This window comes from Vidua macroura, chromosome 27 (assembly GCF_024509145.1).
Source record: "Vidua macroura isolate BioBank_ID:100142 chromosome 27, ASM2450914v1, whole genome shotgun sequence".
Lineage (NCBI taxonomy): Eukaryota > Metazoa > Chordata > Aves > Passeriformes > Viduidae > Vidua > Vidua macroura.
The window spans coordinates 4593644-4607158 of NC_071597.1; the positions used below are offsets into that span (position 1 = coordinate 4593644).

General features: G+C 49.5%; 1 protein-coding gene across 2 annotated transcripts in view; it reads right to left on the reverse strand.

Annotated features, from left to right (window-relative positions):
• The window catches only part of NSF (N-ethylmaleimide sensitive factor, vesicle fusing ATPase), an 80042-nt gene that overhangs the window by 13468 nt on the left and 53059 nt on the right, over positions 1–13515 (reverse strand). For both annotated transcript variants that reach the window (XM_054000290.1, XM_054000291.1), the window contains exons 12-17: positions 13193–13380; positions 10188–10283; positions 9447–9603; positions 8202–8335; positions 6787–6853; positions 6518–6597 (exon numbers count right to left, since the gene is read on the reverse strand). In XM_054000290.1, coding sequence (XP_053856265.1) covers positions 6518–6597; positions 6787–6853; positions 8202–8335; positions 9447–9603; positions 10188–10283; positions 13193–13380 — 722 coding nt within the window. The remainder of the gene's footprint in view (positions 1–6517; positions 6598–6786; positions 6854–8201; positions 8336–9446; positions 9604–10187; positions 10284–13192; positions 13381–13515) is intronic.

Sequence of the window (13515 nt, forward strand, 5' to 3'; positions counted from 1 at the left end):
AAGACACCTAACCATCCATACACATGCCACGCACCTCCAACAGCTTCACTGCTACACAGCTGAGGTACCAGGGCACAGAGGAAGGCAAGGACAGACTCTTGACCAGAACTGAGGCCTCCAAAACACAGAACAACCCCTCCTGCAAGTGCTGGAACACCCAGACCTATCTGCTTCAGAAGTGGTTCTCCTAAAAACTTATTTATTACTGTATGGAACTCTCAAAATCCTGAACAGCTTGGGCAAGGGGCTGTGTTAATAACAGTTTCCCATGAACTATGAGCATTTAAGAGGGAAAAAACTTCTCAGCTGCACCCAGGCAGTGTCTGTTCCCCAAATATAGCTCCCAGCATGTGTACAGTGCCTGGCACACTGATCAGGCATCAATCAAGAGGATAACTACCTCAGAGTGGCTGCCTGAGGGATGCTGCCCTCATACATTAATGAAGTCTGTGCCTGATCACAATAAAAATGGAATTTAGCTCGGAGTTTCATCAGGAAAGGACACAGGCAGCACAGGAATGCCCCAGTGAGGGGAGTTTTACCTGCTGGCACTTCAGGTGTCCATGACTGATCTCAGTCTCAGCCTTTCCTTCCCAGCTGCTGGAGCCCAGATGACACACTCCTCCTCCCAGGAAAGCTGCCCAAGCTCTGGACTCATCCAGCAAACATTTCCTAAAGGACCAGTTCAGTGGTGGCCAACCCAGCCAGTGCCAGCCTGAGTCAGCTGGAGCCAAAGCCAGCAGGGCAGGGGGAGATGGCTGCACACACAGGAAGGGCTCTAGAGCCCTGTGACCACTGGGGGAACCACTGGCACTGGCCCCTGTGGGAATTCTGTGGGAACACCAGCTCAATCTCACTCTGTGTGCGACCACTGGGACAGATTGAGAACAGGAAAAGAGCAAAACAGGATCACCATTGTGCCATGTGAATCCAGGAGTTCCTTCCTGTTCCAAATACAACTTCAAATCCACCATTTGTGAGCTGGGACGTTCACCTGGAGAAGGGAAGGGCCTGGAGACACCTTAGAGAACCTTCCAGTGCCTAAAGGGGCTCCAGGAGAGCAGGGGAGGGACCTGGGACAAGGGGGAATGGTTTCCTCCTGCCAGAGGGCAGGGATGGATGGGAGATTGGGCAGGAATTCTTTCCTGTGAGGGTGGGCAGGCCCTGGCACAGGTGCCCAGAGCAGCTGTGGCTGCCCCTGGATCCCTGGCAGTGCCCAAGGCCAGGCTGGACAGGGCTTGGAGCAGCCTGGGACAGTGGGAGGTGTCCCTGCCATGGCAGGGGTGGCACTGGATGGGCTTTAAGGTCCCTTCCAACCCAAATCATTTCATGTTTCTATAATTCTGTTTAGTTGGAGAAGTCAAAGAAAGACCAGGGATGATCAGAAATAGGGAATAACTTCCCTAAATAGATCCTTGGTAAAAACAGAGAGGTTTATAAAATCATAGGTGGTGTAGAGGAGATGAGAGAGAGACTGCTGCTTGTCATTTCAGAAACCAGGGAGCACAAGAAGGAATTCTCAAACATCAGATAAACTGAACTAAAGGGTGCTTGCTCTCACCAACAGCTCAGCTGGACTCAGGCACGCACAGTGCTAAGAATGGAAAGGCTTAACAAGGTTGAAAAGCACCAGGATGAGTTCCCAGAGGGCAGATCCATGAGAAATTTTTAGATATCTCTGTTAAAATCTATTCCCAGGTCCCTGAACCACTGACGTGGCTGGGAGCTCCTCAGAACAGATGGCTACTCCTCATAAGTACTTCAAATTTTTAACAGCTCCACCCAAAAGATCCTGATTTTTCCCTGCTTTCCTCAGAAGCCATGCCTTCAACTCCCATCCTTTAAACCTGACCCCTGGAAAGCAGCCAGAGTGACCCCAGCACTGACAGGGCAGGAGTCCCTCGAGCTCCTCAGACTTTCAGGCAACCCAACAAACAAGTGAGAACCCCCAGGGCAGCACTGCTTGCCCCAGGAATTATGGAGGCAGCAGGAAAGGCCATCAAACTGAAAAGGCTGCCCTCACCCAGCTCCTCTGCACTGATTTCCTGGGATTTGTTCTTGTTCCAGGATCCCAGGATGGCTCAGGCTGGAAGGAGCCATGGTGCCACTCCCTGCTCCTGCAGGGTCATCCCAGAGCACACAGCACAGGCCTTCATGTACTGATTATGTGGTCCCATTTTCAGAAAAATTCACTTTTTTCATCCTTAATTTCTACAGCAGCCATAGTGAAGGCAATGTACCATGTGTTCAGCCCACAGAAAATCAGGATTCAAGCCAAACTTCCAAAAATCAGGCATAACATGAGAGTAAATTACCAAGGAAGGAGGAACAGCTTAAGATGATTTGGTGTCAGATTCACAGCCAGGGCAGTTCCAGCCCAGTTCTTCCATCACCAGAGATCAGACACAGGCACAGCCTTAGACCTGAATTCATCCTGTCCGTTTTTAGGCAAAGTGGCCTGGCTTGGAGCCCAAGATCCCTCTGTGCTGACAGGGGGACAGAACAGAGGTGTGTGTCCTGCCCTTCTGCCTTCTAGGAAAGGGATGAGCCCAGAGCTGACCCCTCTGCTGCAGGAATTTTACCTGACTGAAGGACGTTCTCATGCACAGAACTGTGGGATTTGGAGAAGCCTCTTGAACCAATTAAACTTTCCAGCATGGATTCCTCTACCACAGCAGCCACTTGCCAGCAGGCAGCACATCTCTGCCCAGGGGGAACCAGAACATGACACAGTTACAGACTCTGCTGTGAGCAGCTGGAGCCTCAACAAGTCAGTGGAGTCCCCAGCTACAGAATCTCAGCAAATCCAGCCAGCCCCAGGCAAGGGGAGCCAGAGCTCTGCTGGAACCAGGCACTGGTGACACTGAGGTGCCTCTGTCACCCACCAGCTGCTCACTGTGCCCAGGACCCTTGTACACCTTTATCCTTGTGTTTGGGGTCTTGGGAATTCCTCACATGCAAAGGGAGACACACAATTCCCCAGGTTTGTGCACAAAGAAGTAACATCACTGGTGACTGGAATTGCTTCCAATTCACACCAAGTGATGTGGAATCAAGAATGCATCTGGGATTACATCAAACAAGGAGATTATTTCCCTGTAACTTTCGTCAATTGTCAAAAGCCTCCAGTGTCCCAGTGAGAAAAGGGGCTGGAGGTTTTGGGAGCAGAAGAGAGTCTCCCTTCAAGAAGAAGGGCTGGGGGCTCTGGGAGTGATGGAAGGACATCCCCAGGCATGAATCTCACTTTGAAAGTGGGGCTGGGGGCTCAGAGAGCAGTGGAAGGGCAGCCCCAGGAGCGGGTGTCCCTTGGAGGGAAGGGGCTGGGGGCTCTGGGAGTGATGGAAGGGCAGCCCCAGGAGCGGGTGTCCCTTGGAGGGAAGGGGCTGGGGGCTCTGGGAGTGATGGAAGGGCAGCCCCAGGAGCGGGTGTCCCTTGGAGGGCACCTTGCCCAGGCAGACGTTCCCTGAGCCTGCCCAGCCCACTCTGGCTCGCTGGGGATGCTGAGGGTCCCTCCGCCCAGGCCGATTGTTGGGAAGCAGCAGGGAGGCACATGTGAACCTCGGTGGGGCTGGGGAGAGCCTCCAGGGCCCGTGTGACTCTGCATGTAGATGAAGCAGCCCCGGCTTTGGGAGCTGCTGCTGCTCAGTTCTCAGGGAAGGCTTTTTCTCCTGCTCGGCTCCCTGCTGAGACAGCCCTTTTCAGCCTTTCCATCCCCCAGTCCCTGCTCCTGCACAACACAGGCAAACTTGATTGAATTAAAGACCCAAGAGAACATGGTTTATTTTCTTCTCTTCAAGGCATTTCAGAAAAGATTTTTAATTGGTTTAAAAAAAGATGCTGAACAAAATGGAATGGTTTTCAGTCCTCTTGAAGCAGCAGTAACAGATAGCACTATTTAACACTGCTGAGTGGAACCACAAGCAGGAGCTGTGACTGGCAATTTAAAGCAAGCTCAGAGAGGTTTCTAGTTTATTTAAAGTGTTTACTCTCAAAAGAAAACCAGAACCTTCAAGTGTTTGCCCTTCCCACACCACGTTCCAATAATCCAGCCTCCTTCAGAAGAGTGGAGCCTGGGAGGCAGCTTCAATTCAACAGAGACACACACCTCGATGCATAATTAATAACATTTCATCCCAGAAACGCTTCTCTTCCACACAGAGCCTGCAGTGATTGCAGGGAGCTGCTTGCACATCAAGAATATCCCTGCAAGTGACGTGACACCCCAGTGAATTCATAATCTGGGCCACAGCAGTGGCTGCAGCCGTGGTGACAGGACAAGGGGGAAGAGCAGGGATAGATGGATATTGGAAGGAAATTCTTCCCTGTCAGGGTGGGGAGGCCTGCAATGGAACTCCCAAAGAAGCCCTGGATCCCTGGAAGTGCAGGGGGTGGAATGAGATGGGCTTTAAAGTCCCTCCCAGCCCAATGATTCTTTGAAATGAGCTCAGTATTTCAGGTGCCCCCCACGAGTGAAACACTGAAGCAAAGGGTAACAGGTATTGTCTCCCCAGCATCCTGCCAAGAATTTCTCTCAGCACAGGGATGTCCCAGGACATCCCATTTTTACAAGGAATGATCCTAAATCATGATCCCATTCACACAGAAATCCACAGTGTTTTGTCCCCACGCAGGTCAGTCCCACTGATGCTGCTCATGCACTTAGAGCCTGTATCTGCATCTCAAATTCCAGCAACCCCCTGAGATCAGCCATTCCCTCAAAGAAACTGCTCCTCAAGGCAACTTGTAATCACAGAGGGGACTTGGAAGGTGTTGATTAACCCTCAGGATTATTTCCATCATGGATTCCTTACTGAGTTCAAAACTCCCAAAGAGTCTCTGTGCCCAAATCCAACCCTTTTAACAGTAAATTGTCACAGCAGAAAAGGTCTTTCCTGCACAACTCTATTTCTCACACACAGCTTTGGGTTTTCAAGTGCCCAAGATCCCCACATGCACAGCTATCCCAGGGAACTCACTACAACCACACCAGGAAGAGCCCTGTCCCCAGAACTGCCAGGGCAGGGCAGCCCAAAGGGCCCAGCTCACCCCATGTCCTGATTCCCACAAAGCCAACACTGGACACTTAGGGAAAAAAAAAAAAAAAAAAAAAAAAAAAGAAAAAAACCCACATGATCAATCAACCAGTGACATTTCCTCAGCAAACTCATTCTCTACCCTCCAACAATTTATGGCTTAAGTCACCATAATATTGGCTGTCAAGGCAGAGTCTCCCAGCCCCCAGGGCATTTCAAACCCTGCTGAGCACAAATCTCTGCAACAAGTGCAAACTTGGCAAATATCTGTGAGCTGCAGCCCATGTCCTGCTCCTGGGAGCCCCAGTGCCACTCAAAGTGCAGCCCAGCAGCAGCAAGCAAGCACCAAATGCAATGGGCAAATGGACAATTTAATACTTTAAGTTCCTTTGAAAGCTGAACCAAATCAAGTTCTGTTTTCCCTATTGATTTATGGAACAGCCATGTCCTGGCACTGTGGAACAGCCTGGAGCAGGTCAGGGATTACAGGAGATGAGGTGACCAGGACTGGCTGTGCTGCTGCACACAGGCAGCTGCTCTGTTCCAAGCATGTGATAAAACTTGGATGCTGTTGTGCTACAGACTTCACATGGCCTAGAAAGCTCGCTGGGAAAATCTTTGTTCTCCCAGGCTGACAGTCACACAGGGAACTCAGGGCCTGTGGCATTACAATTTAGTTCAAAGTCCTGGATTTGAAAGGTCTTTTCACCAAACTCTCTAATGAAAACAACACTCACGCACACGCTCCTGTGCCAGGATATTAAACATGACAAAAAACTGACTTCAGCCAGACTGTGCTTCTCTGCTTTTTCCTGACACCAACTTTCAAGGTGTTCCTGTTACGATGTTATTTATTCATGCAGATCTCTCACACACAGAGCAGAAACGCAGTGAAGGACAGGAAAATGGCAAACAAGAAAGGAGTCTCAGCCTGCCTGTCTCACCCAGCACGAGCTGCAGAACCCTCAGCACTTGTAATGTTCTTAAATCTCATCGACACACAAAGTGCAAACAGACAGGATCAGCACGAGAGACAAGATCTTAAGCTTCCCTCAATCATTGTAATTAACACCTGATATTTCAAGTTAAGAACAAATTAAACCCCTGACAGCCACAATCACAGATTGCACAGAAATTGATTTATAAATAGGGAGGGAGCACGTGGCTGAGCCAAGGGTGGATCTGGCCTGAACAGCTCCTCAGGGGGCAGGCAGCTGGCACAATTCAGCTTTACATGGTGAAGGTTAAACTGGTTTCCTTAGTCAGTATTTTTAGGACTAACTGCAGAAGATTCAGCCCCCAGTAATCAGATATTTCAAGCTGAATCCCTTGTGGTTATCCTAGAAATGTCCAAGTGAATGAAGAGCAGCAGGCTGGATTAACGTGGCTGACTCAGACAAAGCATTAATGGCACTGGCAGCTCTCAGGCAGCCACAGAGCTCCCACTGTCCCATTCCTGCAGGAACAGGGCACCCCTGCCTTACCTGAGGGGGGGCTTTCTTCAGCAGCACCAGAAGGGCTTGCAAAACCAGATTGGAGAACCGAGGTCCAATTGGGACATAATCTGAAAGGAAAAACACATTCTAATGTCCATGGAGCAGATGCACATTTAAGCCACTTCACTGTATCAAAACCAGTTCAATGCCCCTGAAGTAAATGGTTCCAGATAATTCCCAGTTTGCAATGTTTCAACATTGCAAATACATCAATATTTCTGCAGCAGCCAGCACAGCTCTCCCTCCTCCTGACTCACCTAAAAGTCGCTCAATGTCATCCACAACAACACAGCTGAGCTGGGACTTGTAAGCATCATCAAAGATCTGAAAAACAGTGAAATATCTCAGTGTTAAACCTCAGCCACAGGACTGTGACAGTCACAGCTGGGCCTGCTGATGTGGGTTCAGCTGAACACAGCAGCACTGAGAGGAATAATCTGGGAATGAAACAGGTAGGTAACGAGAGACCAAGCTCCCTGCAGGCAATAAAACACTGCCATCTCCACAAATTTAGTTTATTTATTCATTTAACCCCCCCACCCTTGGCAACAAGCAGCTGCCCAGAGGTTCACTGTAAGCCAGGGAGAAACCAGCACCGTTCCTCTGGTTTTGGAGCTGGGGCAACACTGATAATGTCACACACACACACAGAGAACCTCCCCAGCTGTAACACAGCTGTGAAGCTTTTCTCCTCAGGCTGGATATTGGGTACTGCCCAGAACAGCAGCCTGCAGAGAGAAGGGACTGACCCAGGTGTGGATGTCGGCCCCAGTCACCCTGCCTGGAGCAGCACAGTGTCCTGCACAGCTCTGGGTGTGAGCAGGAGGCAGCACTAAGGACAGCAGTGGTGCTGCAGCCCTGCTCCAGCAAACCCTGATTCCAGTGAATCCAAAGGCTCCTTTTGGAATCCAAGTCACAAACTGGACCTCCACTGCTTCTCCTAAGAACCTTCCTTCCCTTACAAACTCTACAACCCTGCACCAATGTGCTCAGAGTAACATTCAGCTCCCCAGGTTGCTAAACCTCACATTTATCTGAAGACCCCACCTCAGAACGGTCCCAGTCCCACTCAGGCAGGATCTGTTCCCCCAGGTGCAGCCCTAAGCCCTTCCTGCCTCCCCCTCCACAGGCAGAGTTCCAGACCTGCTCAGCCCAGATCTGTTCTGCTGCACTGTTTGCCAGGATCACACACCAGAACTGAGACTTGAAACCTTCCCTGAGACACTCAGTGCCACGCAAACACTGTGACAGGAGTCTGGTGTGCAGGACAGGAGGGAATGGCTTCAAACTGCCAGAGGGCAGGGTTAGGTGGGATATTGGGAAGGAATTGTTCCCTGTGAGGGTGGGCAGGCCCTGGCACAGGGTGCCCAGAGCAGCTGTGGCTGCCCCTGGATCCCTGGCAGTGCCCAAGTTCAGGTTGGACAGGGCTTGGAGCACCCTGGGATAGTGGAAGGTGTCCCTGCCCATGGCAAGGGTGGCACTGGATGGGCTTTAAAGTCCCTCCCAACCCATTCTACAATTCTGTGATTCATCCAACCTTATAAATAAATATATGTAAGATTTCCAGGCCTAGAGAGAGCAGAAACACCATCCCAAGGGTAATTCACCTTTCTCTCCAGGAGAGAACCCAGAACTGGGCTGTCACCAGGCACAGGGGACGACACACACGTACCTTCTTCATGGCCTGGCACTTGGCTGTTTCAGAAAATCCAATCATCTTATCAGGAGAACAGATCTTGATAAAGGGGAAGTTGGATTCTTCTGCTATTTTTGCTGCTAAAGCAGTCTTCCCACTGTGGGGGGGGCCTGAAGCAAAGGACAAACAAGGAATAAACAAGGGAGAAAACAGCTCTGACAATGCTCAGTGTGAATGATACTTAGGGTATGTTTAGAATTCCATCCAGAGGCATCTGCAGTGTGAAATGAATGTTTTTCCTGCTTGCAGAAGGAACACACTAACTCCTGGTGCAACCCGATGCTCCACGTGAAGGCAATTAATGGAACTACTTGAGCATATGCAGAATGATTTGCCACTACTCAGAAGAGGCCATTACACTTTCTGTAGGAGCAGCCATGGGACCAAAATGTGTGAGTTTGTGTTTAGGATAGATTTCTTGAGCTGATGTCCTGTCTTAGTATGATCTCTGCTGGCACCTTGGCAAACAAGTCAGCAGCAGGCACACCAGGGAAATGCTGGCAAAGGCAATTTGTTATTTGCCTGAATTCACACCAAGGTAATTCAGAGACCAAAGACACACCTGAATCCATGCAGCCAACATGAATCAGTTTGGAGGGACAGAAGAAATTGCTGGGCACTAACACAAAGAATTACTCAGGGTTAACTCCAAAGCTACATACAAGCAACAGTGGTAACACATCTTTTGGGACTTTGGGAAAGGAAAAAGGGAAGAGATAAGTAACAAATTCTACTCCAATATAAAAAATTCTCCTCCAAAACCTGTAACACAGATACTGGAACCAGTTTCCAATATCTGAAAACTCTCCTTAGGCAGTAACAGTCTGGATAGAGGGAATCCACCTTTAACTGACAGAGACACCCAAATGTGGCTGTTTAAACTCAGCTAATTGCACTGATGAGCTCTCCAGTGACTTCAGAGAATTTAGGCAACTGACTCAGATAGAGACATCTCCACTGTAAACCAGCCAAATTCAGGTTCTCCACTGGGTACATTTTGGTTATTTAGTGGGTACATTCCCTTCTCCTTTGCTCCAAGCACAGGATTCCCTTTGGCTGAGCAGACAGTTTTCTGCAGTATCCAAAGCAGTTTCACCCAAGCAAACTGAAAGAGCCCGATTCCATTTCTCCCCCAAGGTGTTTGCTGCAGGTGCAGGATGTCAGAGGTGAGCAGGAGCAGTCTCCAGAGGGGATTTCCCACGTGTTTCCCCTCAGCTGTACCTTCCAGCAGGACGCTGACCAGGGGAGTGCGGTCACTGTTCTTGGTCTGCTGCACCAGCAGCTCCCCATCATCCAACACCCTCGTCACTGGGTCCCCCCACTTAATGATGCCATTCATGATGTAGCTGGCATAGTCTTCCTGGTTGGTTCCAAATGCCTGTAGAAGAGAGGGAACACTTCTTTTACCAAAGAATTTTTCATCCCATCAGAAAAACCATGAAACAATTAAACAAAAATGACCAGGAGCAAGGCTCTGGAAGATGCTGAAGTGAGACAGTCACAGCTCCTGGTGACTCACAGCATTCCAGCTCAGAGGGCTGAACACAGGTGGAGACCAGGCACGTTCAGAATCATCTTTTCATACGCCCTCACAAGCAGTTCTAGTCAGTGCAGGTTACCAGTGGGTTCTGACTCCACACCGTGTGGAGTCAATTCTCAGAAATGAGGCTTAAACCTCCTCCTACAGCCCAGGGTAAAGCTGTCACCCAGGAACTGAAGTGGCCTAAAAGGGAAAGCTGTGACCAGGAGAAGAAAGCCCCCAGCTGTTCTTTATCTGTTCTAGTTCTCTTCATGACTCTCTGGGCAGCAGCAGGCACGCAGAGAGCTCAGAGCTCCCCAGTTTCACAACACAGGACACACCAGCCCATGGGGCACCATTGCTGTGTGACCCCAAAGGAAGTGTCCCTCCCATCACTGACTGCACTGGGTGCCTGGTCCTGCAGTCCCACAGTGCCCACTTACTGGTTTGATGTCGTTCTCCAAGGATGCAAAGAAGTCTCCTCTGGTCACTCGCAGGCTCTCTGCCTTCTCCATGTCCACCTCCACTTTGTTGCTGGCCTAGAAAGGCAATAAAGGACACTGAGGTCCAGCAGCACCACCCAGCTCATCCCCAGCTTCCCTCCACAGCCCCAGCCTGTGGCTGCTCTGGGTCAGTAAGAAAAATGCTTCTGTGGGGGCATTTGCTGGGTACCCTGGAGCCATCCCCACCTCCAAGAGCCATATCCCAGCCCCACAGAGCCACTCAGGGCAGCTGTCCCACCCCACTGGGTGATGCTCAAGTGCAGAGGATGTCTGTGACCCCCATTCCAGAGACACCACCCCAGCTAAGAACAGGACTGGAGCTCTGGCCCATCCTTGCTGCTGCTGTGCTGCAAACCAGGAGTCAGTGAGGCTCAGACTGGTGCCAGTGTGGGACTGACCTCACCCCAGTTCAAACTTCTAGAACTTACTGGGATTACATAGGTACCCTTTGGAGCTGGGAACTAAGACAAATAAACTGCATTTAACCCTCAGAGATGTGTCTCAGACATTCCCCTCCAACAGGGACCTGCAAGAACAGAGTGCACCTGAGCATGGGAAGGAAAAATAAGAATAAAAATAATGACATGGTGCTTGTCTTGAAGAGCAGCAAATGCAGCCCCTAACCAGCAACCACAGCCTGGCCAATCCTGCTGTGCCAGAGACACACCTGCAGCCAGAGAATGGCTGAAATGAGAGTCCCTTCTCCCAAAAACACCCACCAAGCACAAACACAGATACAAATAAACAACTGAGGGGATCTTCAGTACAGGTGATCACTTTTTTACTTTGCAGAGGGAGATGAAGGTACCTGAAACACTCAATAAATTCCTGAAGTTGTGTGTACACTTAAAACCAGGGGGGCTCTTATTTCCCCAGCCTTTAATGAGTTCATGTTTTAATTTTTCACACACACACTTTGAGAGATAATCACAAGAGTTTAAATGACTCAGAAGACAATGTCCCTTCATTTTCCATTCGTGCTCTTGCTTCTCACAGGTGCTTCTGAAAACTAGGTCAGGCCTGTGATGTATATTTTAAGTTTTCAGTACTTGTAGGAAAGAATAAAGTATTTTACTGCATCATTTAGCTAGAAGCAACTTCAGAATAAAGAATATTACCCAAAATTACTATGTCAAAGTGTCTGAAAAGCAAAATAACACGTGGCTACCTCCCATGTGGAAAATACATCCATACATTACTGAGATGTGGATCACAAAGCACCCCAGAGGAGGGGACTGCTCTTTCACATTTGCACATTGCCATCTCCCCTTTTCCCCACATGATTTCTTGGCACAACAGGGAATAGATCAAAACACCAATGCTCCCCAAAGTCACCCAAAGCTCAAGCACTGAGAAAACATCAACTATAAGCAAAATTAATTATTTAAGGAAAATATTTTGCCTGCAAAGGAAAGTGCTGTTTTTTTTTTTTTTTGAGACAGAGCACAAGAAAATGAGAAAGTGATGATGTTTGTGGCTTTCTGCTATATGAAACAATAACTTGTCAAATATTCTGGTTATACAAGACTAATTAGCAGGAAGAGTAATTTTCCCTTTAGAAAGAGCACTCCCAGGAGATACAAATGTCTAAGCAGCAAATGATTTCTCACTTAAATGAAAGTGTGATTTGCTCTCCTCACATTTGAGGCTGAGCAGATTTTTACAGTCCCTATGCTGTGGGATTGATGTCCACAGAGCTTCTCCCTGCAGGAGCTGCCCCCAGTCCTGGCCAGGGGAGCAGGGGCTGTGCCTCAGGCTCCTTCCTCACCACCTCATCATCTCGTATTTCAACACCCCTGAATATTGAGCTTTGCATCTGCCTTCACACCCCTGACATTTCATGGTCCTGAACTCCCTCCTGCAGATACACTGACCCCCCCAGCCAGTGGGACTGGGAAGGCAGGGAAGTGTTCCCAGGGAACAGAGGGACTTGGGAAGGTTGCATGAGCCAGAGGACGTGGGGGGATCACCATGTCAGCACTTATCTGCAATGGAAGACTGAACAAAGCCCTCTGAATTCCGCCAAGACTTCTTCCTTCCATGGCTGGAACCCTTCTCCACACAAAGCACATCTCCTCTGCTCTTCTGGTTCTTGCATGAGGAAACAGTGAACAGCCATCCCCATTCCCTGATCCCAGCACACTCTCCATTACCCTTCCCCATGCTTTCTTCAAGCTGAGGAATCTGAGTTGAACCATTTTTCCAAAGAAAACCCTCCTGTACCTCAAACCCCCTGTTGCCATTCCACACCCTGGTTCTAGCACAATCCAAGTACACCAGGGATTTGATCCATGGTGTAATCACAGCCCCACTTTTGCTGTTCACCTCTCCTGGTAAATTCTAACCTTGCTGTTTTCCTGTTTTCACTCACAAGGACTGAGCTGGGATTTCCAGACCATTCCAGCTCCAAGAACTTGACCCCTGTCCCCATCCCTGCCTCCACCTGTCTGAATTCTCTCTCCCAGGGGACACCTAAAATTCACTGACATCCTTCCAAATGCCCCCTGCAGATCTCCACTGGTGACCTTTGTCTTTATGCCCCCAAACCAGCTCTGAGATGGTAACCTCCCCCTCCTTACAGAACATTTATGAACACATTGAGCTGCTCAGGCTCCAGCAGAGCCTCCCTATAACTTGCTGTTCTAATTCCCACCTTGTCTCCTGGGTCCAATGCACAAACTGTGCTCAAGACTTTCAGGTTTTGGCAAAACATCCTCAAAAACCACCCCTTCCACCCCACCAAGCTGTGCAAGAGGCACCTGGAGGGCAGGAGAGGGAAGAGGGAATCCAGAATGAAAGAAAAGCACAGGGAAAAGGTGGTGCACACATGACTTTCATCTCCTAAGGTACACTGATAGGCCACTTTCCAGTTGCAAGTAAACACTCAATATTCCAAACATAATTATTTTCCCTTTTTTGTCCCAGTAGGAGATGACAGGACTGACCTTTATGTGTCTGTTCATGGCAGTGGACTGAGCAGCTCGAACCAAACCTTCCAGCTCAGCACCACTGAAGTTTTTGGTCTCCACGGCCAGCTCTGCAATGTCCACATCCTCAGCCAGGAGCTGGTGCTCCCTCATCCTCACTGTGTGGATGTGCAGGATCTGGAATCGGCCCTTCTCGTCTGGCAGGCCTGGGATGGGGAAGAGAACACACCCAAACCCCTGAGCACAGCACTGCAAATCCCCTGTCCCTCCCCTCAGCATCCCTTCCTTCCAAGGCCCCTTCTCACCACGAGCAGCTTGCACTCACAATGAGGGTATTTGAT